At 37.6% G+C, this 26,471-nt stretch overlaps 2 protein-coding genes across 2 annotated transcripts; both read left to right on the top strand.

Moving 5' to 3' along the window:
- Positions 1-300: 300 nt before the first annotated feature.
- cog3 (component of oligomeric golgi complex 3) lies at positions 301-15,921 on the top strand. Its single transcript, XM_051906212.1, has 23 exons — positions 301-529; positions 1,744-1,890; positions 3,295-3,356; positions 3,577-3,742; positions 4,228-4,302; positions 4,371-4,463; positions 4,540-4,665; positions 4,747-4,827; positions 5,685-5,728; positions 5,864-5,990; positions 7,093-7,184; positions 7,401-7,540; positions 7,795-7,955; positions 11,423-11,525; positions 11,603-11,709; positions 11,839-11,928; positions 12,412-12,532; positions 12,736-12,824; positions 12,967-13,101; positions 13,336-13,411; positions 14,512-14,639; positions 14,839-14,937; positions 15,154-15,921. Exons 1-23 carry the CDS (start codon positions 344-346, stop codon positions 15,178-15,180), a joined length of 2,475 nt encoding a protein of 824 aa, XP_051762172.1. The 5' UTR covers positions 301-343; the 3' UTR covers positions 15,181-15,921.
- Positions 15,922-16,149: 228 nt separating this feature from the next.
- LOC127518942 (lactose-binding lectin l-2) lies at positions 16,150-22,548 on the top strand. Its single transcript, XM_051906213.1, has 4 exons — positions 16,150-18,217; positions 21,265-21,630; positions 21,846-21,931; positions 22,016-22,548. The coding sequence occupies exons 1-4, from the start codon at positions 18,184-18,186 to the stop codon at positions 22,157-22,159; spliced, it is 630 nt and encodes a 209-aa protein (XP_051762173.1). The 5' UTR covers positions 16,150-18,183; the 3' UTR covers positions 22,160-22,548.
- The last annotated feature ends 3,923 nt before the right edge of the window (positions 22,549-26,471 follow it).

Raw genomic sequence — 26,471 nt, 5'->3', positions numbered from 1 at the left:
TTGTGTTTACAATGGAAGATTAAAATGAAACGTATTATTAAAATATATATATATATATATATATATATATATATATATATCTTAGATCTGTATGTGAATATTAGTCAGGATATCTTTTTGTAGAATATAGCCTATTTTCTACAATAATGCGTGTGAGTTTATTTACACAACTATAGTTTAGTTTTACTTTCAATAAATCAATGAAATTTAATGAAGTCTGGTAGAGTTGTTAAAATGAATTCATTTTCTGATGGTGTCGAGGTAGTGAAAGCCATTCACTGATTGGTTGCTGGCACATTGACTCCGCCCAACACGGAAGCAGCCTCCGTTTAGGTGACGTCGAATGTTGTTGGCCATGATGGCGTCGTCCACAGAGCAGTGTCTCCTGGAGCTTACTGATAAGGAAACTCGGGAGAAACTGTCACATTGGGATCGTCGCGCTGATCCAATGGCGCCGTTAACGGACAAACAGACGGACTCGGTTCTTGAGATCCGCGCAGCCGCAGAAGTGACGCTTCTTCCAGCTGAGGTGAGTGACGGGCGGCGGTAGCCCGTCAGCTAACAGCACAAAAACAATCTTCTCTTTCATACACACTTACTAGACAGTGACACTTCTGCTCTCTAGTACACTAGGATGTACACTCAGTCAGCTCAAACCCTCATCTGGCTGGTTAGGTGAGGTTAGTGGGTTATAATGTGGAAGTATGCCACGTATAATATCCATTCTCTATGCAAATGAGTCCGTTTAGCTAAACAAGACTTGCGTTTAACTTTTATAACTATTAAAATTGCTTAAGTTTAGTTTAAGAAAGGGTTCAGAAACCAGCAGAATCCATATAACTTTTTTCAAACTGGGGGGAAAGTTTAGAGAAAAACGGGCAAAGTGTAAAAAATAATTAAATAATACAAAATAAGATTAAACTAAATAAATAAATTCAATTCAAATAATATATGAATAATTTAAAAGTACTTCATCTAACCATACAGTTCTATTTTGTGTAGAAAAAAAATGTAATAGAAACTAAATGTTTTCCACATGTTTATAATATTAATTTTCCACATTATGGCTCTTTATCCATGAAAATATATACTATTCCTTTTTCATTTTAGGGTTGTACAAGCATGATTATATTTGGGGATCTGTCACATATGAAAGAATGAAAACATTCCTAAATGAGATATTTAATAATGTTAACCTTTAGAAATTTAATGAATTTGACAAAATCGTTGCAAAATATACTGTTTTTCTTATTGCATTTTAATGGGACTTCTTTTTGTCAATTTTTTTTTTTTTGTTTTTTTTTGTCTTGTGCATCTTTCTTTAAAAATAAATCAATTGCAACAGACATTCCTTCATATTAATAAATGGTTACACTTTTTCCGTTAGTCCACATTAGACATTCTACTAACTATAAGTAACTTGTCAACTACATGTTAACTAACTCTCATTAGAGTATTAGTAGACTGTTAGGTTCGAGTTAATAGAATAAGTTGACATGTAGTTACTTGTAGTCAGTAGAATGTCTGTTGAGGAGCATCAAAATAAAGTGTTTGCAGATATTAAGCACTGATACTCTAATGACTGCTAGTTGACATGTAGTTCTGAAATTACTTGTAGTTGGTCTAAAGTGAACTATAAAAATAAAGTGTTTGCAGATATTAAGCACTAAAACTCTAATGACTGCTAGTTGACATGTAGTTACTTGTAGTTAATAGAATATCTGTTTCTGAATGTTTCCTCAGCTGCCCATCGAGGACATCTGCGGTCTGACGTCTCGCTCCCTGCGCTCGTCGTTCACAGCCGCTCTGCCCGAGTCCACTGAAGAAGTTCTTCTGCAAGGCTTTCAGATGCTGGACTTGGAGAATGACCGGATAGAGACGGCTCAACAGGTGCGGCACTGACACCATTGCCTGCTCGAGTTATGAATGAAAAATAACGTCCAGTTCCAATTAAATTAACTCAACCAGACATTCTGGCTGAGGAAGACTAACCCTCATTCAAATATTATTAAATATTTTGTAGTCATATTGTGTAGTTGTGCTTCGAGACGATTGTTTTATTTGTGATAATGCAATGAAATATGAGAAATTGTGCAAAATAATTTTTGTCCAGGCTGTCATACAAAGAAATTATGAACAAAAACAAGAGAGAACCAACCAAATATTAATAACTTATTATGTTTTTCCTGTCAGCTTTTTGTTTTTTTTGCATAGTAAAATAAAACCTGTAGTACAGTTCACCTAATAATTTTGTCAGATAAATACCTTAACCAAGTTTAGTGTTTGTTCTTCCCTCATATTTAACATATTTAAAAAAAAAAAAATCAAACATTTTCCTTGTATTTTGATGGTTAATTGAACTTGTAGTGTCATTAAAAACAAATATCCACTCCAGACATCACTTTTGAACACTACTGTACATAAAATTCACATAATGTGTACAATATACATATTATATACCGCAGAAATTGTAAGAGGAGTATGTTGTTTATCTATTAGTATATTATACAGTAAGTGAATAAAATTGAAGTTTACTTAATAAATATAATTAAAATAAATATAATTAAAATTTATTAAGTTAAATAATTTAAGTTAATTAGGTTAATAAATAATACTAAAATAATAAATAAATAAAATTAAAGTAAAAATAAATGATTAAAAAAAGTAAATAAATATAATTAAAAATACATAAATTTAAATATATATATATATATATATATATATATATATATATAAAAATAAATAAATAAAAATTATTGCGTTATTATCACAAATAAAACAACTGACTCCAAGCACAATACTACACAATATGACTACAAAATCTATAATAATATTTGAATAAAGGGTGAAGATGTCAGTTTTACTAGGCTGGATGACACTTTTGGACGTTACTGTATTTTTATGACTCGTCACTTGATTGAACTGTCAAAAGTTCAGACACTGTACTAAAAATAGAAAAAATGTCTTGTATTATAACTAGATTTATATCTAGTTATAAATGAAGAGATCATCTAACATCAGTGTAGCACATTAGTGTTGATCATGGAATAATGGCAACTTAGTATTTAAAAAACATAGTACTAGGGAAATAAACCTTTTGAACAAGTTGAACTGCCTGTTAACCTGCTGGGATACAAGAAAGTATTTCTTTTAACATCACAAATATTAAACACTCCGCTTTCAACAAATGAAAACGTTCACAGACTCTCTTGTTTTCGTGTCTGTAGTTTCATTATACATATGATGAATGACATCGTCATTGTCACATGACTAATGACGTAATCTGTCTGTCAGTTTTTTTCCTGGTTCTCAAAGCTGCAGGTTCAGATGGATCAAGATGAAGCCACTAAATACAGGTGTGTGTTCGTGAACGGTTTCATTGAGAGCCACCATGACAATATAATATGAGAGGTTCTCGTTGTTCACATGTCATAGTTACATTATTAGCAATTAAAGATGGAAGGAAAATTGTTACAGTTCACTGTCAAGCTCTAACTGTTCCTTTAAATGATTGTGAGCATTGCAGTTACACTAAAAGCTGATGTTGGATCAATAGAGTTGTGCTTCACTCCGCAGGAAGACCCGGGATGTTTTGAACGGCTATGAGGAGCAGTGCGATGCCATTTTAAACGACGTGAACGCTGCTCTGGAGCACCTGGACTCTCTGCAGAAGCAGTATCTGTTTGTGTCCACCAAAACAGGGACGCTTCATGAGGCCTGTGAACAACTGCTGAAGGAGCAGGTCTGATGATATGACCTCGATCACATGCTCAAATCAGTGTCTGAACCACAGAGATGACCAGTACACACACTACCGCTTATTAAATGTTTCTGAAAAAAGTCTCTTGTGCTCACAACGGCTGCATTTATTTGATCTAAAATGATCTGAAATATTATTACAGCATATTAGAATGATTTCTGAAGGATCATGTGACACTGAAGACTGGAGTAATGATGCTGAGAATTCAGCTTTGATCACAGGAATAAATTACATTTTACTATATATTCACATAGAAAACTGCTGATTTACATTGGAATAATATTTCACAATTTTACTGTATTTTTAATTAAATAAATTCAGTCTTGGTGAGCAGAAGAGACTCTTTTTAACAAATCGTAATGATTCCAAACGTTTGAGCGGTAGTGTGTGTAATTTCAGATGTGTTCACACACATACATTGATTTGATAAACGTGGTTTATTTCATTTCTCTCTCTGCCGTTAACAGTCGGAGCTGGTGGATCTTGCCGAGAGCATCCAGGAGAAACTGTCATATTTTAATGAACTGGAAAACATAAACACGGTAATGCCGTTTCCAAAACGTGTTCGTCACGTGTGTCATCTGCTTATTAATAAGATCTCCTCCTTTAGAAACTCAACTCGACGACGTTATCGGTGAACAGCGAGGGATTCATTCCGATGCTTTCCAAATTAGATGAATGCATAGAATACGTTTCATCACATGTAAGTAAAACATTGTGTACGATGTTGGAGTATTAGAATCTTCTGTGTATAATCTATTCCTCATGTTTTCTTCCAGCCCAATTTCAAAGACTATCCAGTCTATCTCTCCAAGTTCAAGCAGTGCCTGTCCAAAGCCATGCAGCTCATCAAGAGCCACACTGTCAACACCTTGCAGAACCTCACGAGTCAGCTGACCAAAAGGGTACGTTTAGTGTAAAGTAAAGCCTTGCTGGTTATTAGTTCACAGCTGACTGTATCATTTCATTTGTTCGTTGATTGACAGGACCCGCTGGGCGCTCCAAACGCAGACAACGCCTTCACACTCTACTACGTGAAGTTCAGAGCAGCGGCGCCTAAAGTTCGAGTAAGTCTTGTGTGTCTTCTGTGTCTCGACACCAGATCTCTTCACCTGTTTAATTAGTCTCGTTTAACCCTGTAAAGCCTGACATAGTCCAATAAGTCCACATAGTGCAATAATAGTCCAGAACATTTTTTTTTTTTTTTTTTTGGAAATGGAACAGTTTATTGAACCTTTTTAATCCAAAAAAATAAATAAATAAATTTGCATGTTTTTTGTTGAGTATCATATTTGATCCATCAGGCTTTTATGGCTCATATAGTCTGATATAGTGAGAATATGGAGGAAAAACAGCTCAATTTTATTCAAAAATATGTTAATTTGGTGCAGATTCTGATATTTATATGAAATTCTGAAGCTTGTAATGAGATCTTTATAACAGTATAGAGCAGATACTTACATAAAATGCATATCAATATCTGGCAATAATATGTCTTAGTAAGATGATATTTAAATGTTTAGTTTTATGATCAAATCTCTGTAGTTTTAAAACATAATATTGCAGTACAATGATGAACAAATAAACTTTCCTCAGAAGATGATGATCATATTTGATACTCGTGATTTTTATAATAAATGATGTCTGGATAATCAAGTAAACCTGCTTCAGTCCAGATGAAATATTACTAACAATATCAAAGTTATTCTCATGTTTACTTGATAAAAATCAAGATTTCACAGCAGAAAGACACGAGCTGAAGGAGGACGATTGTACAATTATACTAAAAGACTTTTACTTAAACTATGCAAGCTTCAAATATGATCCAGCAGGATTTATAGGGGTTAAAATCTAATTTCACATTCATGTTGTTCCAAAACCTAAATAATTTAGTTCACGTATATATATTTTTTGTTTGTTTCAGAGGCTCATTGAGCAAGTTGAACAGCGGTCTGAAATAATCCCAGAGTGAGTGATGGAGACAACCTTCTTTCATTTAAATCTGAAGAAATGAGTAATGTACAACAGTGGAAAGTTTGGATCGTCTTTCTCCCACAAATGCCATGTGATGATTAGAAATAACTCTGACTGCATCTCTTCCAGGTATCAGCAGCTCTTGGATGAGATTCACCAGTGTTATTTGGACCAGAGAGAAGTTCTGCTCAGTCCCAGTATAAACTCCACCATCACGGACCTCACCAGCCAGAACAGCAAGGATCACTGCGCTCTGGTGAGGGAATCAACTTCTGTTTCTCTTTAGAGAAATCATACTGAAATCACTAATTATTTGGGGCAGAGCACTGAAGGTGTGTAGGCGACTGTTGTATCTGATAGTGTTCTTATTATTATTCTTCCTCCTTCTTCCGCTCTTGAGTCTACGGCTGCCCACTTGAGGGAAAATGGTGAAATTTGGCACACAGATAGAGGACAGTCGGAACATTAACCACAGTGAATTTGGAGTCTCTAACTCATTCCGTCTAGCGCCACCAACTGTCCGAATTGACACTTATGTTTATGCTAGTAATCAGAACAATTCGATTGCACCCTATGGCGTTATTTTCTGCCATGCTGAATTTTCAGAATAACCTACTTTTTCAAACTCGTCCTGGATGGTTCATCCGATTTTCACCAAAATTGGCACAGATCATCTTCAGATCGTGTTTGCAAAAATCTATTAAAAGCCTTTTGATAGACGCAACCGTTTTTGAATAATGCACGAGTTTATTCGACGAAGAGCACTTCGAAATGGATGCGAGGCCAGATCTCCACAACACTTTAGCGTATTGAGACGAATATTGGTACGTGTCATCACAAGCATGACCTGAGGCTACATGCAGAGTTTCAGCACAGCGCCACCTACTGGTCAGGATATAATAACAAAAGTTATTTTTGCTTAACTTCTGAAGGATTTGTCCAAATATCATAAAACTGGTGTATTTTGATTCAGTGCGGTGTACTTGTTTTCCAGCACAAATATCTAAACGTCCTTAAATCAAGATACATTTACTAGAGAAGCAAAATGACTGAAGATATTAAGACTTGTTTACTGAAAAATGAAGTGAGTTTTTGCTTAAAACAAGAAGAAATATCTTCAGAAAGTTGTGGAAGATCAGAATGACCATTTTTGCAGTTTTGTTTGTGCTTTTCTGATTGCTCTTGACTGAAAGTTAAAGTATGTTTTATGGGCCGTTTAACTGAACTATCTTAAAATATCAAAGGCAATGTAATTCGTAATGATATCATCACTACTGATGCGCTCTGCTATCAGATCCATGTGTCGTAGATGTTGTTTGTTCATAATGTTCAGCTAGTGATTGGAGATGTTGTTTCAGGTGCGCAGTGGCTGTGCGTTCATGGTCCACGTTTGTCAAGATGAACACCAGCTTTACAATGAGTTCTTCTCCAAACCCACGTCCAAACTGGAGTAAGTACCAGAATCATCCAAACATGAAAACTCTCATCATTGTTCTGACCTGGAATTATCGTCTTTACTGCATGAAACACAGCGTGATATGTTAGACACTATATACAATGACTTGACAAAATCAAGCTGAATCTCTTCGCTTTTAACTATATTTATATTATTATAATAGTACTTGAGAATATTGTCATGTCGTGTAATTTGATGTATTTGTGACAGTGAGCTTCTGGAGAAACTCTGCCTGTCCCTGTATGACTTCTTGAGGCCTCTGATCATCCATGTGGTCCATCTGGAGACGCTGTCTGAGCTCTGTGGCATCCTGAAGAACGAGATGCTGGAGGATCATGTCCTAAACAACGGTAAACGAAGCTTTTCCTACCACCATTTCTATCCTCTAAAGTGTTTTTTGAACTTGGATGCATGTAAACATGTTGTAGGAGACTCCAAAACAAAAGGGACCCCTTAAAAAAGCCTAATGGGGACACATTAATTGTTACAGAGATTTTACAAAACACAAACAGGATGGAAAGTGATATTGAGAACACATGGGAAAAAAGTCAATAGAGCAGTAAAATGTGGAAAAGCTATAATATTTTGTGTTGGTTTGTCACAGTGGTCCAGCTGGCAGCGTTTGATGCATTAGTGAAGCAGATGCTGGAAGACGTGCAGGAGCGTTTGGTCTACAGGACACACATCTACATCCAGACCGACATCATTGGGTACAATCCTGCACCAGGAGACCTGGCCTACCCCGACAAACTAGAGATGATGGAGGTGAGAGCCCCTATGAGTGGGTTGAGTTAGTTAGTAGTGTGCTGAAACTGGCGGTTGTCGTAAGGGGCGGGACATTTCCCAAACACCAATCACAACACACTGCTCCAGCCGACCAATCAGAGCACACTGTGCTTTTCAGAAGGAGGGGCTTCATAGAGACAGGAACTAAAGAGAGCGTTACTGACAGACTGGGAAGAGAGGAGCTGAACAATGGAGAATATGAGGGAAAACTCTAAACCATGGAGATTATAAGACTAGTTTATTACAACTTAATAATTTTTTTGAACTAGTTCATTGAAACGAACTGTCCAAAAGAACCTGTTTGCAGAAATGAATTGGACTTCCAATTATTATTAGCAAACGAGAGGCGAATTATTGAGTAGCGTTGTTGAACTGAAGTCGATTCCCCTGGATGGAATCGATTACAACTTTTGCAATCGACTCTTGATTCCCAACGTCTCGGAATCGAGGAAATCAATTCATTTTGGAATCGGCTCTTGATTCCCAACGTCTCTGAATCAATTCATTTTGGAATCGACTCTTGATTCCCAACGCCTCGTAATCGAGGAATTGATTCTTTTTGGAATCAACTCTTGATTCCCAACACCTCGGAATCGAGGAATCGGTTCATTTTGGAATCGACTCTTGATTCTCAACGTCTCTGAATCAATTCATTTTGGAATCAACTCTTGATTCCCAATGCCTTGGAATCGAGGAATTGATTCTTTTTGGAATCAATTCTTAATTACCAATGCCTCAAAAATTGAGGAATCGATTCGTTTTTTTAAAAAATCTCGGAATCGAGGAAATCAGTTCATTTTGGAATTGACTCTTGATTCCCAATGCCTCGGAATCAGTTCTTTTTGGAATTGTCTCTTGACTCCCAACTCCTTGGAATTGAGGATTCCCATCACCTAGGAATCGAGGAATCAGTTCTTTTTGGAATTGTCTCTTGATTCCCAACACCTTGGAATGGAGGAATCGATTATTTTTGCAATCGACTTTTGATTCGCATCGCCTCAGAATCGAGGAATCAATTCTTTTTGAATTGACTCTTGATTCCCATACCACGGAATCGATTCTTTTGGAATCGTCTCTTGATTTCCAATGCCTGGAAATGGAGGAATCTATTCTTTTTGGAATCGTCTGAACAACATAAAGCTGCTTGGTTTGAGAGTGACTTCTATGTGATCTGTGTTTTATATATCACTACACTATTGAGAACAGATGATGGACTTATTTGCATGCAAAATTATGCAGACATTTCACTAATGTGACTCACCTTTAGACCAAAGATGCTGGCAAATCTCTTTTACGACAGAACTAGTATAACTAAGAATGTATTGATATTCATGCCCTACTCAGCAGTGGTGTTGACTGATGAATTTACATTTACATTTACATTTACTCATTTGGCAGACGCTCTTATCCAAAGCGACTTACAAGTGAGGAATACAACAAGCGAGTCGTCATGACGAGGCAAATAGACACAAAAAGTGCTCACAATACAAGTCTTAGGTAATGCTCAGAGTATCATAAGCTACAATAGAGAGGGGTTAGAGGAAGTGAAAGGATAGGTATATTTTTTTTTTTTTTTTTTTTAAATTAAGATGAGGTTAAGTGCTCACGAAAGAGATGAGTTTTCAGCTGTCTTTTGAATATTGCCAGGGATTCTGCATTCCGGATAAAGGCAGGAAGATCATTCCACCAGCAAGGAACAGTGAACGAGAATGTCCTGGAGAGTGATTTCGTGCCTCTCTGTGATGGTACCACAAGCCTTCGCTCCTTTAATGAGCGTAGGCGTCTGGTAGGAGTGTAGACTCGTAAGAGTGAGTGGAAGTAGGAGGGTGCAGAGCCTGTGGCAGATCTGTAAGCAAGCGTCAACGCCTTGAATTTGATGCGAGCAGCAATTGGTAGCCAGTGAAGAGAGATGAAGAGAGGCGTGACATGGGCTCTTTTGGGCTCGTTGAAGACGAGACGTGCTGCAGGGTTCTGAATCATTTGTAGAGGCCTGATTGTGCATGATGGCAGTCCAGCCAGAAGAGCATTGCAGTAGTCAAGCCTAGAAATGACCAGGGCCTGGACCAGAAGTTGTGTTGCATGTTCTGTTAGAAAGGGCCTGATTTTCCTGATGTTGTATAGTGCAAATCTGCATGACCGAGTGGTCTTTGCAATGTGGTCTTTGAAGGTCAGTTGGTGATCAAGGATTACTCCAAGATTTCTGGCCGAATTTGATGGGGTAATAGAAGATGTGCCTAGCTGGATGCTGAAATCATGATTTAGAGTCGGATTGGCAGGGAAGACGAGAAGCTCAGTCTTTGCCAGGTTGAGCTGTAGATGATGTTCCTTCATCCATGCCGAGATGTCCGCCAGACAGCTTGAGATTCGTGCAGCTACTGTGGGATCATCTGGTTGGAATGAAAGGAAGAGTTGTGTGTCATCAGCATAGCAATGGTAGGAGAAACCGTGTGCCTGAATGATGGGACCAAGTGATGTAGTGTAAATGGAGAAGAGGAGAGGTCCAAGCACTGAACCCTGAGGAACCCCTGTGATCAGTTGATGTGCTTTGGATACCTCCCCTCTCCAGGCAACCCTGAAAGACCTTCCTGTGAGATAGGATTCAAACCAGAGAAGTGGAGTACCTGTGATGCCAAGTGATGAGAGGGTGGACAGAAGGATCTGATGATTCACCGTGTCAAAGGCAGCAGATAGATCAAGCAGAATGAGAACTGATGATTTGGAACTAGCCTTTGCAATTCGCAAGGATTCAGTAACCGACAGTAGTGCAGTCTCAGTCGAGTGGCCACTCTTGAAACCAGATTGATTGACGTCAGATTGGTTGCTCTGTGAGAGGAAAGATGACAGCTGGTTGAAAACAACTCGTTCAATTGTTTTTGCTATGAATGGTAGGAGAGAAACAGGTCTGTAGCTGTCTACAAGAGACGTGCTTAATGTGGGTTTTTTAAGCAGTGGGGTTACCCGAGCCTGCTTGAATGTGTTAGGGAAAGTGCCAGTGTGGAGAGATGTGTTGATAATGTGTGTAAGTGCTGGTAAAAGTGTAGGAGCAATGGCTTGTAGAAGGTGTGAGGGGATGGGATCTAGAGGGCAGGTGGTGGGATGGCTGGAGAGGAGAAGATGGATACTTCTGTCTCAGTGAGGGGAGAGAATGAAGAAAGGAGGTGTGCGGCTGTGTGTGTGATTTGCAGATGGTTTGTCTTAAAGCATATTAAAAACACCACACAGACACATAAACAACTTTAAAACAACGTTTTCACCTTTAACTAATATTAACACATGAGACCTTACTGAAAAGTGTTACCATAAAAACTATAATAGTATCTCAGTTATACTAAAATAACACTGCCTGGAAAGCGCTGCCATTTCCTTTCATGTAAATGCATCAGTGTTGTTATCATTCACAATGTGTTGAACAGTGAATTCTCATCTGACTGCTTTCTCTGTTGTAGAAAATCGCTCAGAGTCTGAAAGAGGAGCAGATGAAGCAGACCTCGAGCTCTTTCTCCGACGTTCAGCTGGAGGAGTCTGATAACAGGAAGCTCATCAGCTCTGGTGTGTGTCGTGTGTTTGTAGTTTCTGGAATCGTCAGATTATAATCTAATCAATAAAATGCTTTGTGTTTCCTGCAGATCCTCGAGTGCAGAATGCAGTTTCTCCTGCAGATCTTCATGGCATGTGGTATCCGACTGTCAGGCGCACGCTAGTCTGCCTGTCCAAACTCTACCGCTGCATAGACGTGAGTATGCTATCTTTCTATCTATCTGTCCATCTGTCATAATAATAATAATATGGGGTCAGTTAATAATGACAGCGTTTTTCTTGTTCTTTTCCATTTATCCTTTGTTTTGTCCCATTTGTCCTGTAGAGGGCAGTGTTTCAGGGTCTGTCACAGGAAGCACTGTCCGCCTGCATCCAGTCTCTCCTCAAAGCCTCTGATGTCATTCAGAAGAACAAGGTGATTCTTGCATTCTACAAGACATTTGTGCAGCAAATCCTCCGCCGTGGTCTCGTCAGTCATCTCATCACGTGATCAGTGAACTCTGATTCCTGCTGCACTACATGCGACAGCTCGTGTTAGATGAGCTGGATGGAATTGAAGCGACCTTATCAAACTGAATTAAATGTTTTTTATTTCTATAAAAAGTCTTAATCTTAATTTCACCCTCACACTCCGTCATGGCAGTATCGTGAGACAGCTTTTCACATCGACGAGAAATCTGGCACGAGATCTCGTCACACCCCTACAATTATATTGTATTACATTATATAAAAACACAGGATTCCTATAGACTTACACAAGAAGTGTGTCTGATAATCTGTCATATGGCTACGGTAGGATTGCTCAGTAACGTTTCTGATGGCGGCGTTTCAGTTCCAGAGAGTAAACGCTGTGCTGGATCTCAGACGTGTAACATGAACCCTTGTACTTTCTTCACAGACTCAAATAGACGGGCAGCTCTTCCTTATCAAACATCTCCTTATCATGCGTGAACAGATCGCCCCGTTCCACACTGACTTCGCCATTAAAGAGATTTCTCTGGATCTGAAGAAGACCAGAGGTATGTTTCTGTGGGCTTTTGGGTAAATTTGAATGGTTATTTGACCACTGCTGAACAAACAACGAAAATCAGATTCGTTTTAATGTTTTTAATGTCATAAATGTTGCAGTTTTTATATAAAAACTGTGAACTGATGATATGTGTGTAATATCAGTGAAGCAGCAGCAGATGGCAGAACAACATTAGTTTCTCTTCTTCCTCAGACGCTGCTTTCAAAATCTTCAATCCCAAGGCTGTGCACCATTTCTTCCGGCTGAACAGCCATAATGCCATCCTTGAGTTTCTGCTGGAGGTAACGTCTTTTAGTTATTTATTCATTTGTCTTGTCTGCTCTTCAAAGTCTCCAGGCCCTCACACCTGACTCGTGATCCATAATGAATGATTTATGTCTCGCATTTTGAATGATTCATCATAAGCTAATGCTTTCACACCAGGGTTCGCCGGAGATAAAAGAGCACTACCTCGACTCAAAGAAGGACGTGGATAGACACCTGAAGTCCAGCTGTGAGCAGTTCATACAGCAGCAGACGCACATGTTTGTGGGAAACCTGGAGGAGTTCCTCAGCAAGGTCAAGTTTCACTCATGAATTCAGAGAGCATTATGGGTCGGCAAACACATTTATGTCGATTGCAAACATGAATGGTGCAAAGTGAAAGCGTATTTCCAGTTTAGTTATTAAAGAGGACCTATTCTCTATATCAGTGTCAGTGTTTCTGAACTCCCTGAAACGCCTCCATTGTATGAGTTTTCTTCCAGGAACGAACACGTCACAATATTCCTCATTTCTCCATCACAATCACAGGTTGCAGCTTTAAAAACGATGGCGGTTCAAGGAGGACCGAAGTACAACCTCTCGCAGCAGCCCTGGGCTCAGCCTGGTGAGTCGACAACTTCTAATTATCTAATAATTAGCCCTAATTAGCTGTTTGATGACATTGAACGATCCGCTGCACAGCTAGAAACACTTCTATATCACTGAAGTGTGAATTTGACTGATTGACATGTAAAAGGCTAATTGCCTGTTTATTCACATATTACTTGATATTAAAGGATTAGTTTAGTTCACTGTTAAAATTTCCTGATAATTTACTCACCCTCATGTCATCCAAGATGTTCATGTCTTTCTTTCTTCAGTGGAAAAGAAATGAAGGTTTTTGAGGAAAACATTCCAGGATTTTTCTCCATATAGTGGACTTCACTGGGGTTCAATGGGTTGAAGGTCCAAATGTCGGTTTCAGTGCAGCTTCAAAGAGCTCTACATGATCCCAGACGAGGAATAAGAGTCTTATCTAGAGAAACCATCGGCCATTTTCTAAAAAAAATAAACATTATATACTTTTTAACCACAAATGCTCGTCTTGCACTGCTCTGTGATGCTCCACGCATTACGTAATCATGTTGGAAAGGTCACGCGTGACGTAGGCGGAAGTAACGATCCAGTGTTTACAAAGCGAACGTGCAAAGACTAAGCGAAAACGCCCTTTACAAAAAAAGGTAAAACAACGATGTCAGACAATTTTGAAGTTGGAGGAGAAAATGAGATGGAGTTTTTCACCCTACCACGGTACTTCTGCCTACGTCACACGTGACCTTTCCAACATGATTACGTAATGCGTGGAGCATCACAGAGCAGTGCAAGACGAGCATTTGTGGTTAAAAAGTATATAATGTTTATTTATTTTATAAAATGGCCGATGGTTTCTCTAGATAAGACTCTTATTCCTCGTCTGGGATCATGTAGAGCTCTTTGAAGCTGCACTGAAACTGACATTTGGACCTTCAACCCGTTGAACCCCAGTGAAGTCCACTATATGGAGAAAAATCCTGGAATGTTTTCCTCAAAAACCTTCATTTCTTTTCCACTGAAGAAAAAAAGACATAAACATCTTGGATAACATGAGGGTGAGCAAATTATCAAAAAATTTTAATTCTGAACTGAACTAATCCTTTAATGAGGATGTGTTTTCTGTATTTTCAGCCAAAATTAATGACCTTGTGATGACCACCTATCGGATCCTGAAGAACAAGCTGCCCATCACCTTACAAAGCCTGTCGTTGTATCTGGCCAATAAGGACACAGAGTTCATTCTGTTCAAGCCGGTCAGGGTGAGTATCCTGCCTAATCGTAAAATACTAATTATGTAATCAATCAATTTTAATTGACCCTTCCTTTGGTCACTGTCATTCAGTTCTAGTGTCATTACTATACTAAGCCAAGATTGGTCAATAAGATTTGAAGGCGGGGCCAAGCACAGGGTCAGCTGCATGTGATGATAAAGATCTGATGAGTTCCATCTGGTTTCAGAACAACGTTCAGCAGGTGTTCCAGAGACTGCATGCGTTCCTGCAGGAGGAGTACAGCGGAGAGGACCTGCAGATCATCGCCTGTCCCTCCATGGAGCAGGTGCTGTACTCAAGCTTTACACAATTCACTGTAATAAATGGAAATAACTGCTGCAAAAGTCATCTATTATGAAATGACTTCAGCTCTACAGAAGACAGTTCAGTTCAGTAGCCTAGTTATAACTGGATAACAGTTCTGCCTAGTTATCAGGACCTTAAACATCCATTGAAACAAGTTCATTTGAGTCGAGGCTGAACATTGATTCTCTGCCATCAGATCAATCTGCTGCTGTCTATGAAGTAGATCTTCCGTCTTCGGACCACGACGGCGCTGGGAAGAGACAGAAAACCTTCCTGAGAGGGCTTCATCCTGAACCTTCCAGAAGATTCTGGAGACAAACGAGTCTTTATGACCAAAGACAGTGTGACCCGTCCCGAGCCCTTAAAGACGCTCGCCGCAGGTGCTGGGTGTCATTGATACTGAATCAGTTTGTACAGATTTAAATTATGCGGAAGCGGGAATGATGCGTCTGTGCTGATGGTGTGAGTCGATTGACCGGCACAGACCTGCGTTATCCGCCAGGGGGCGCTGTGTGTTCGGGGCAAACAGGAGGTTTAAGGATGAATCTAGGCTGAGAAGAGAGCAAATGCATGTAAAGGTGATGATAAGCATAAAATATATTTATTATTTCACTCAGAAGTGTACATTCTCGCGTCATTTCAAACCTGTATGGTGTTATTTTGTCCCGACGAGCACATTTTTGAATGATCGTTCGTCAAGCTCTGAAAACTGTTTAAAGCCATCATAAAAAGTCTGACGTTTTATGAAAGATTGATCCATACAGGTTTGGAATGACGTGAGGGTGAGTAAATAACTTCATTTTCACCTCGAGTTTAGGAGAAAGTTTGTGAAGAATCCTCTCTCTCTTTGGGCTTTTTATACATGCTATAAGTTTCATATAATATTTGATACGAATGACCCTTAATTTCTGTTTGTGATGATGATTTCATGTCGGTCCTGAACTAAAGCTGAAGTTTTCCCTGACATGTTGTGATTTATTCTTATAGTCCTTCTGAATTAATGCTCTCAAACTTCTCAAGACCTGACAGAGCATTAAAATGGTGTTTTCTCTTGCATTATGGGAAATTTCCTTTAGCTTCAGCTCTCTGCGCTTCAACCCTGCAGATGAAGATCTTAAAACACTTTCCCAGTGCCTTTACTTCTGCCGTTTAATAAAGCTGATGCTGATTTATGGAAGTAATCACTCTTTAAAGCAGAAAACATCAAATGTGCTTCATGCTGAAGTGAATCCATCACATAATATATTTACAGTGGAAGCAGCACTATTTAGATGTTTCTTTGACATATTTTATTATTATTAGTGTTTACTCAGACTAGTATTGCTCATATTAATATTAGAGATGTGATCCAAAGTTCATTCGTCCTGCAGATTCCTCAAATCACACACTCTGAAGAAGAGTTTGTTTAATGAGCTTCGGTCTGTTAAGGAAAACTTTTCCATGCAATTACAAGACTAATACCAATTAATTATTTCAATTAATGTTTTGCTGAATAGATTTAAATTCATGTGTTCAATCATTGCATGTTAAAAACGATTGTTTATTATGAACGTAGTTCCAACAGAATAAGTTAACTTAAATTCAAATTAAATTCAAGTGGATTGAACATGAGAAATTAAGTTGAGACAGAATTCTGTTGTTTCAGTTCATTTGAACAAATAGCAAAAGAAAAACATTACTGTCACTGTTTTATTCATATTTTGAGTTGTATTTTTTTTAGTTTTCATTTTAATATTAGTTAATTTTAGTCTTTTTTTTATTGCAATCAGTGAACGTATAATTAAAGGCAATAATAACTAATCAGTTACATCAAATCAACAACTAAGACAAATAAATACATTCATAATAGAAAAAGAAAAAAGGTCAAATAATAAAAATTTTTGTGCGTTGTAAATTATTCAAAGGATAAATTTAACTCTTTTCAATATTTTTTTTTAAACTTTTTTCTATTAATAAAACACAATAGTGAGATCTATTTATATTATAAAATTAGTAAAATTAGTTGTTGTTTTATTCAGTGCCAATTTACATTCATAGATCAAGAATTTTCAATATACAATGAGTAAATTCATAATACACCATATTTTAAAATCAGCATTTTTATCAAAAGAACATAAAATCTTTTTTTTTTGTTTCAACAACTGTAATAATTTTTCTGATTTTTATATATATATATATTTGTTTATGACATAAGTTGAAATTCTGACTTGAAATGTAATAATCATGACAAAGTCGGAAATAAAATTACATAAAAATACATAATTTTGCTTAATTTCACTTTTTAAGCTCATAATTATTAGTCCTAATTAAATGCATATATGACTTATTTCATAATTAAGATTTACCAAAGCATGACTTGTTTTTTTTTGTACCTTCCCTAGGCAAACATGATGTATTTAATGCTACAATGAACTATTTCCATCTTAAAAATAAATGTATGTATTGACTGTACCGTTAATGTCATTTTCCTTCGAGCCGCGACGGAAACATCAGTATGCTGTAACTCCATGAACGGATATTTTGGAAAGATTCGACTGATAACATTGACCACACTCTTTACTCGTGTTTAGAAAAAGTTATATTTGGTTTTACTAATATCCCCTCAAATAAATGGAAGAATACTATATTATAAATTTAACTTTTGTTAAATTTCGTACATGAATGTAAGTACAGTAATACTCAACCTTTGTTTTTGGTTCCTGGAAAAAGTAATCCAAATATATATCAAGGCACATGATTAGAAGACAATAAGTTAATAAGAAGTATGAGTTTTTATATTTAGACTCAGGTAAAGTACTTAAATAGTGTGAATTGATTAGATTTATTGAATGGGAACTTCATGATGTTTAAAGCAGCAGGTAGTTCGCTCTGTTTGTTTGGGTGTGTTCACACTTGGCTGGTTTGGTTCGATTACTCTGCTTCCAAACGAACACTTATGAAGGCAAGCTTTTGCTGTCTGAAGGGTTATTGCTCGTGTAAACTCATAGTGAAAGTACAAGCTCATCTGTTGACATTAGACAGTGTTGTAAAAATGGAAATCTCCGCTGACTCTCTTTGAATGTTATTTCCAATGTAAAATAATCCTCAACAAACGTGTCACGTAACAAACTTAAATGGAGCCGCACAGGCTTTACGAGGTGGACAGAGTCCACAAACTTTTCCTTGTCTCTGAAAAGAGCGGTTTGAGTCATCGTGCTTCTCTTCGATCATTTGTTGGCTTGTCGTCATGAGGATTGATTTGATCTTTATGCTGTTTTCAGGTGAGTTTTATTGATTTTGGAAATGATTTTGAAACTGTATCTTACATGAGTATCATATGATTTTCAATAAATTAATTAGTGGGTAGAAACTTTTTTGTCAGCAAAACCCCTTAATATTTACCCCTTGACATTTTAAGTTAATATTTCAATATTTTAACAACAAAATTTGCAAAAAAAAATCTTTGATGTTGGGTTAATGGTCACATGACATGCAGGTAAAAAATAAAATATGAAATCTTTTTTAGTAAATGTTTTATTTTGATGTTTTTAAGTTGTTTTTTTTTTGTTGTTTTTTTAATCAACTCTCAGCCCCCATTTTTGACCAGACTGTTTTTTTTTTTTTTTTTTTAGCTCTAATTCACTCATTTTCACTGTCAGCCATCAGACACTTTAAAAACATCCGATTATTTCCTGTCAATCAAAAGTGGGCAGGAAAATATGTTCGACTGCAACTCATACTGTGTGTGAAGAACATGTTTCTTGTGTTGAATTCAGGGCTGTCAGAGTTAACGTGACAATAACACATTAAAGGCACAGTATGTAAGTTTGGCCTCTAGAGCAGTGTTTCCCCAAAATGGGTGCCATGTAAAAACTCCTTCAAACGTTTTTAAATTGCTAAAATGTGTTATTTTTTATTTTATTTTATTTTTTAATGTACCAGCAATCTCTGCTGTCCCCAATAACAACAAAAAACAAACAAATTTATAATAAAAATGCGAATCGCAAGAAAGGTTGGTCTGAATTTCGGCGGGGCTTGATTTCATTCCCAGTGCGTACACATAAAGCCGCCTCTTTTTCATGGCTTGTTGTGCTTACAGTCAAATACACACAGAAATATTGTCACAATGACCGTCTTCCTTGTATTCACATAAACACATCGGTTATATCCCATAAGTAGTGCTGTCAACGTTAACACATGCGATTGATTTTATCTGTTTAACGCATTAAAATATTTCATGCAGCATCCGTTTTTTTCTGTCATGCTTTGGCTAGAGTTTCATAATGTGATCACACTCTTCTTCATGCAAATGCTTTTAATCCATTCAAGCACGACAAGACAAACAAGAACAAGTTCACTTTCGCGCTTGAACGAATAATAACATGCAAAATTATGCCAAAATGCCCGTTTTGTCTAGAATCCTCATGAGAGCAGTTAAATAAGTATTAAACAAACGTAAAAAGTTGTGAGAAAATGGGACGCGTGCCAAATACACGTCATGTGCAGCAGCGGCAGATCTTAAAAACACATTAATGTTAATCAAAGAACAAAAGTAACAGAAAATTTCTCACTGCTATTGACTAAAGAACTTTTGTAGCTTTAATAAGGATTAATATATATTTTAATTTATAATTTATCTAGTGAAGACTGTTTGATAACTTTATTCAATTTCTGTATATAGGCTATTTCTGCCACAGGTAGGCCTAAATATATGGAAGCCAGTTTCAGCCACTAAATAAAAAAATAAAAACAGTAATTGCGACTATTTATCTCTGAATTCTGACTTTATAACTTGCAATTGTGAGGAAAAAAAAGTCACAATTCTGACATATAAACTCGCATATAAACTCGCAAACTTTTTTTCTCACAATTGTGTGAAACTTTATATCTCGCAATTGCGAGTTTATATCCACAATTCTGACTTTATATCGCAATTGCGAGTTTATATCCCACAATTCTGACTTTATATCGCAATTGCGAGTTTATATCCCACAATTCTGACTTTATATCATGCAATTGCGAGTTTATATCTCAGAATTGTGACTTTATATCGCAATTATGAGTTTATATCCTACAATTCTGACTTTATATCGCAATTATGAGTTTATATCCTACAATTCTGACTTTATATCGCAATTGCGAGTTTATATCCCACAATTCTGACTTTATATCGCAATTGCGAGTTTATATCTCAGAATTCTGACTTTATATCGCAATTCCGAGTTCATATCTCACAATTCTGACTTTATATCATGCAATTGTTAGAAAAAAGTCAGAATTGTGAGATATATATTCTCAATTGCGTGATATAAAGTCACAATTCTGAGATAAAAAGTCGCAATTACTGTTTTTATTTTTTTATTTAGTGGTGGAAACAGGCTTCCATATAAATATGACATTTATTATGGGTTTATGTAGTTTTAAGTTCATTTAAATTAAAAGTTTTATTTTTTGGAGCCTAATAAATGTTAAAATATATAGCTTTCAGTTTCACTGTAATGTTGAATGGCAATAATTGTTTAAAATAAAAAAAATAAAAAATTTCATAGAGACATCAGTAGCAGTATTAGTATCAGTGATACTGGCATTCATTCATAAAAAGATGCCATTAAACAAGTATTTAAAATATACTGTCTTTAAGTTCCTAGACTTTGAATTGATGGACAAAAAATTAGATAATATTAAAAGTATCTATATGACAGTAGGTCTATATACGGCGATTCTTCCCTGTGGTATTGAAAATAGATAATTTTCAAGGCATCGTATCAAAGTAGTATCGTGACAACACTAGTGTGGGGTGCCACGAATTTTGGAAAAAAGTTTGGGAAACACTGCTCTAGAGGTCGCTTATTCAAAACAAAGGCGCAGCTTGATGGTGCCGTGAATCATGGGAATTGTCGTCTTCACTCCACAGCCAATGGAATCTGACGGGACTCATGTTCATGGATGAGCGTATTAAGGTTTTATTATTGTTACTGTGGTATGAAGCAGTAAGTGCCGTGGGAGCGGAACGAGAGACGGATACCTGCGCGACACACCGGTCTCGATCGCTCCGGAGCTTTTATTATGCTTATATTCCACATTTGGCAGCTTTCGCTCCTTTCATTCATGCGTATGTGGGGTAAAACAGTGCTGTTGAAACTTGTTTTATAATTACTTTATGTGTCGTGACAGATCGCTGTAGCATCTCAGTTCAAGTGGCAAAAGTTGTTGCACAAAATAAACATGCATGAACATCAGAAGGAATGTTGAAAGATACGGTGCAGCTTACTGAAATGAATCATGTCTCATGCAATTGATCAGTCAGGGTTAATGTGTCTCTCCTCAGCTCTGAGCTCCAGTGTGAACTCCCATCTGTTTTACTTTATTTCTGAGAAAATGAGCTGGTCCGATGCGCAGACGTACTGCAGACAGAATCACATTGATCTCGCCACCATGGATGACCAGGAGGACCTGATTTTGCTGGCAGAAACCGTACCCAAGGGTTTTAATGAATACATGTGGATTGGACTCTATCGGATTACAGGGACTTCTCCCTGGATTTGGTCTGATCAGAGCAATTCCATGTTCAGATTGTGGGTTAGAGGACAGCCGAACAATTCTGGTGGCAACCAGATGTGTGTTCAAACAACCTCTGCTGGAGAGTGGAACGACTGGTATTGTGAGGACAAATTAGCATTTATCTGCTACGCTGGTGAGTCATTTGCAATTTAACTTAACTGCAGAAATATTGAGTCTTTGTATGTGGATTAATGAATTGGCGAGATTTAGTTGCATGATTGTTGTTTTTTCTTCAGCTCTTTGAAGCTCATCTCAGTGTTGCTGCAAGCCAGTGTGAAGAATTGACCACTAAATGAAATAGTTGAACTCATCCATTATTATCCTGCTTCATGTGTGTTTCTCTCACAGAAAAGAAGAGGCAGATAGTGAGATTGGAGGTGAAATCAAGTAGAAATGTGAATGATCTGGCAGTGAGGAACCAGATTTTACAGAAGGTTAGTTCAATATACTGCACATTGAATAAATATCGATGACTTACCAAGAGCATTGAGTAATAAAAGTGTGCTTGTGTTCTTCAGATATTGCAGATACTGACGGAGAAGGGACTGACAGAAGATGCGAAACTGTCGTGGAAAATGATTTCTGGGGAAAATGTCTTTCAGAGAATGTGGTATCAGAAGAATGATGTTTCTCAGACACCCTGCGGCCGAAACAAGGACTGAATGTCTCGTAGTTTCTTGTGTAATTTTAGTTCCCAGCTAACAGGGAACGTTCTCAGAACGTTGTGGCAAGGTTCTTTCAAAGTTATGAAAAGCATTCTTCCAGTAGTGTTGATAAAACTTTTGTTCAAAATTATCTTTATTAATGTTAGCACAAACTCGCTATTTGTATACATCATTCATGGAATGTTTTTTTCTTGAAATGTTTAGTTGGATGTTAATCTAATGTTTCTTGAATATTACTATGTGTTTCAGAACATCCAGAACTTTCAAAATTAACATTCCAATAATGTTTGCAAAATGGTCAAATGAAATGTGAATGCAAATGTGAAAGAAAAAAATGTGAACGCAAAATGTTCTTAGGACATATTTTTGTTATAAGGTCATTGAGGTGTCGGTAAATAAAATATGCACTTCTGCATTATTAAGCTGTTTTTGTATTTAATGCAAAATAATAATAAGATGAACTTAATTATCCTCACATCTTACACTGATTGTTTTTGTCCTTTTGCGTTGTTAGTTGATTCTAGTTTTAAGCTAAAAAAAAAAGTAGAAAATAAATGTTAACTGGAAAGTAAGATGACACCTGTCAGTCAACAAAACTCCTGTTGCCCTGTAGAGAAAGCTCACGTGTGTTTATTATTATTTGGCTCAGTGGCAGCATATATAGGTTGAACAGGAGGGGTGCAAGTACTGAACCTTGAGGGACTCCACATGTCATGGATGTCCACTTAGACTTATGGTCACCGATACTCACATAATGACCTCTCCCTTCTAAGACCTGAACCATTTAAGGACCATCCCAGAAAGCCCAACCCAGTTTTCCAGCCTGTCAAGAAGTATGTTGTGATCGACAGTGTCAAACGCAGCACTGAGGTCGAGTAGTACCAGCACTGATAATTTACCTATATCGGTGTTTAGGCGAATATCATTTATTATTTTTATGAGTGCTGTCTCTGTGCTGTGATGCGGTCGGAAACCAGATTGAAAGTTGTCTAAGTGTCCATTCAAGCTTAAGAATTTGTTCAGCTGATTGAAAACAACTTTTTCAATGATCTTGCCTATGAAAGGGAGATTTGAGATTGGTCTGTAGTTGCTCAATATGGTGTTATCCAGACTGCTCTTTTTCAGGAGGGGCTTAACCACTGCAGTTTTCAGGGATTTTGGAAAAGTCCCAGAAAGAAGTGAGGCGTTTACCACTTCTAGGAGATCTGCTTCTAAACAGTTAAACACACTTTTGAAAAAAGATGTGGGAAGTGTGTCAAGGGCGCAGGTTGATGTTTTAAGGTGCTGTACTGTTTCTTCCTAAATTTTACCATCAATTGCTTCGAAATCAGACATAATAGGTACTTTCTGAGGTTGTGATCTGATCTGTTTTACCCCAGTGCAGCTCAAGGATGTGCTGATCGCCTTTCTGATATTACTGATTTTCTCAGAGAAGAAGGAAGCAAACTCACAGCTTTTGCTGTCTGAGAGCATTTCACTGGGAATCTGACTTGGGGGGTTTGTTAGTCTCTCCACAGTAGCAAAAAGAGTGTGTGTGTTGTTTAAGTTTCTGTTTATAATATTTGAGATGAAGGTCTGTCTAGCTTTGCCTAGTTCCACATTGAAAGCATGAAGGATATCTTTATAGATGTTATAGTGGATTTCAAGTTTTGTCTTTCGCCACATGCGCTCAGCTGTTCTGCACTGTCTTTTCATATTTTGCACTGCTGTTGAGTTTCTCCACGGTGCTTTTTGTCTGCCACTCTTCTTCCTGACTTTCACAGGAGCAATGTTATCAATAACACTCTTGACTTTTGAGTTAAAAGAATCAAGGAGAAAATCAACAGAGTCTGCAGATATGCTCGGTGTTAAAGATATAGCCTTCATAAACAGTACACTAGTGTTCTCATTTAAGCATCGTTTTTTGACAGATAGATCTAGCTTTAACAGTAGGAGAGATCAATATATAAAAGAAAATACAGAAATGATCAGATAGCGCTACATCCTTAATGACAATGGATGAAACATGGATGTACATGCTGAGTCAGATCAAGAGTATTCAAAACAGTTATGATTTCTTTTGCCATATTGAATTCTGCATTATCTATGTGGATGTTAAAGTCCCCAGTAATAGCAAAACAGTCAAACTCTGAGGAAACTGCTGATAACAGTTCTGTAAAGTCCTCAACAAAGGCTGGAGAGTATTTTGGAGGCCTGTAAATAACTATAAGTAGAATGCGAGGAGCACCTTTTAACACAATACCCAAATATTCGAAAGACAAGTAATCACCAAATGACATTGCTTGCATTGATAGACATCTTTAAATAGAGCAGCTACACTTCCACCTCTCCTAACAGCTCTGCAGACACTCATAAAAATAAAGTTAGGAGGGGCTGTTTCATTGAGGATTGTTGCACTGCAGCTGTCTTCTAGCCATGTTTCATTTAGAAGCATAAAATCCAGGTTGTTTGTGATTAAGTCGTTGACTAGAAGTGATTTATTTTTAAGTGAGCAGATATTTAAAAGTGCTAACTTAACAGTTTTACTTTCTGTCTCTACAGTAATCTTAGTTTGACGTGTAATAGGCAGCAGATTAGATGGGTTTGCCACACGGTTTGAGAAGGCCTTAGGCTTTCTATCATGTAATAAAACAGAAATAGAGAAAGCAACAGGCACACTGGGTTTCCGCTTGTTCTGTAAATATTTGACAAAGTCATTGTTATCATAGCGGGGACCTGACACACATCACTGAGAGCTGTTATCGGTTGTTTTTGGTTCACCTAGAACAGATGGAGGAGGATGTGGGCCAGGGCCAATTATGCAAAACTATATTTGACAATAAAAACATGAACTTCATGAAATGAATGTAATGAAAAATACTGCTTTCCTCTTCCACGATCATTAGCACTTCCTCATTTCCTTATGTGGAAACTTACATACTCTAGAATTCATTTTGATGACTGACATGATTCTTTGGATCTTCATCAGGCGTTTCATATGCGTTTTTTGGCATTGAAGCCTAATGCAAACATGTCTTGACGCATTATCTTATTATCAAATCTTATACAGTGGGTACGGAAAGTATTCAGACCCCCTTAAATTTTTCACTCTTTGTTATATTGTAGCCATTTGCTAAAATCATTTAAGTTCATTTTTTTTCCTCATTAATGTACACACAGCACCCCATATTGACAGAAAAACACAGAATTGTTGACATTTTTGCAGATTTATTAAAAAAGAAAAACTGAAGTATCACATGGTCCTAAGTATTCAGACCCTTTGCTGTGACTCTCATATATTTAACTCAGGTGCTGTCCATTTCTTCTGATCATCCTTGAGATGGTTCTACACCTTCATTTGAGTCCAGCTGTGTTTGATTATACTGATTGGACTTGATTAGGAAAGCCACACACCTGTCTATATAAGACCTTACAGCTCACAGTGCATGTCAGAGCAAATGAGAATCATGAGGTCAAAGGAACTGCCTGAAGAGCTCAGAGACAGAATTGTGGCAAGGCACAGATCTGGCCAAGGTTACAAAAAAATTTCTGCTGTACTTAAGGTTCCTAAGAGCACAGTGGCCTCCATAATCCTTAAATGGAAGACGTTTGGGACGACCAGAACCCTTCCTAGAGCTGGCCGTCTGGCCAAACTGAGCTATCGGGGGAGAAGAGCCTTGGTGAAAGAGGTAAAGAAGAACCCAAAGATCACTGTGGCTGAGCTCCAGAGATGCAGTCGGGAGATGGGAGAAAGTTGTAGAAAGTCAACCATCACTGCAGCCCTCCACCAGTCGGGGCTTTATGGCAGAGTGGCCCGACGGAAGCCTCTCCTCAGTGCAAGACACATGAAAGCCCGCATGGAGGACTCCAAGATGGTGAGAAATAAGATTCTCTGGTCTGATGAGACCAAGATAGAACTTGTTGGCCTTAATTCTAAGCGGTATGTGTGGAGAAAACCAGGCACTGCTCATCACCTGTCCAATACAGTCCCAACAGTGAAGCATGGTGGTGGCAGCATCATGCTGTGGGGGTGTTTTTCAGCTGCAGGGACAGGACGACTGGTTGCAATCGAGGGAAAGATGAATGCGGCCAAGTACAGAGATATCCTGGACGAAAACCTTCTCCAGAGTGCTCAGGACCTCAGACTGGGCCGAAGGTTTACCTTCCAACAAGACAATGACCCTAAGCACACAGCTAAAATAACGAAGGAATGGCTTCACAACAACTCCGTGACTGTTCTTGAATGGCCCAGCCAGAGCCCTGACTTAAACCCAATTGAGCATCTCTGAAGAGACCTAAAAATGGCTGTCCACCAACGTTTACCATCCAA

The sequence above is a fragment of the Ctenopharyngodon idella genome, chromosome 9, assembly GCF_019924925.1.
Source record: "Ctenopharyngodon idella isolate HZGC_01 chromosome 9, HZGC01, whole genome shotgun sequence".
NCBI classification, from domain to species: Eukaryota; Metazoa; Chordata; class Actinopteri; order Cypriniformes; family Xenocyprididae; genus Ctenopharyngodon; species Ctenopharyngodon idella.
The sequence above is the reverse complement of the archived record's forward strand: the minus strand, read 5'-3'. Positions and strand labels throughout refer to the sequence as shown.

Excerpts from the sequence above, each read along its gene's own strand:
- cog3 (XM_051906212.1), top strand. The coding sequence starts at position 344 with ATGTTGTTGGCCATGATGGCGTCGTCCACAGAGCAGTGTCTCCTGGAG. Across the intron at positions 4,828-5,684 it reads CAGCGGCGCCTAAAGTTCGA|AGGCTCATTGAGCAAGTTGA; the intron begins GTAAGTCTTGTG and ends TGTTTGTTTCAG. Across the intron at positions 7,541-7,794 it reads GGATCATGTCCTAAACAACG|TGGTCCAGCTGGCAGCGTTT; the intron begins GTAAACGAAGCT and ends GGTTTGTCACAG.
- LOC127518942 (XM_051906213.1), top strand. The coding sequence starts at position 18,184 with ATGAGGATTGATTTGATCTTTATGCTGTTTTCAG. Across the intron at positions 18,218-21,264 it reads GATCTTTATGCTGTTTTCAG|CTCTGAGCTCCAGTGTGAAC; the intron begins GTGAGTTTTATT and ends GTCTCTCCTCAG. Across the intron at positions 21,631-21,845 it reads AGCATTTATCTGCTACGCTG|AAAAGAAGAGGCAGATAGTG; the intron begins GTGAGTCATTTG and ends TTTCTCTCACAG.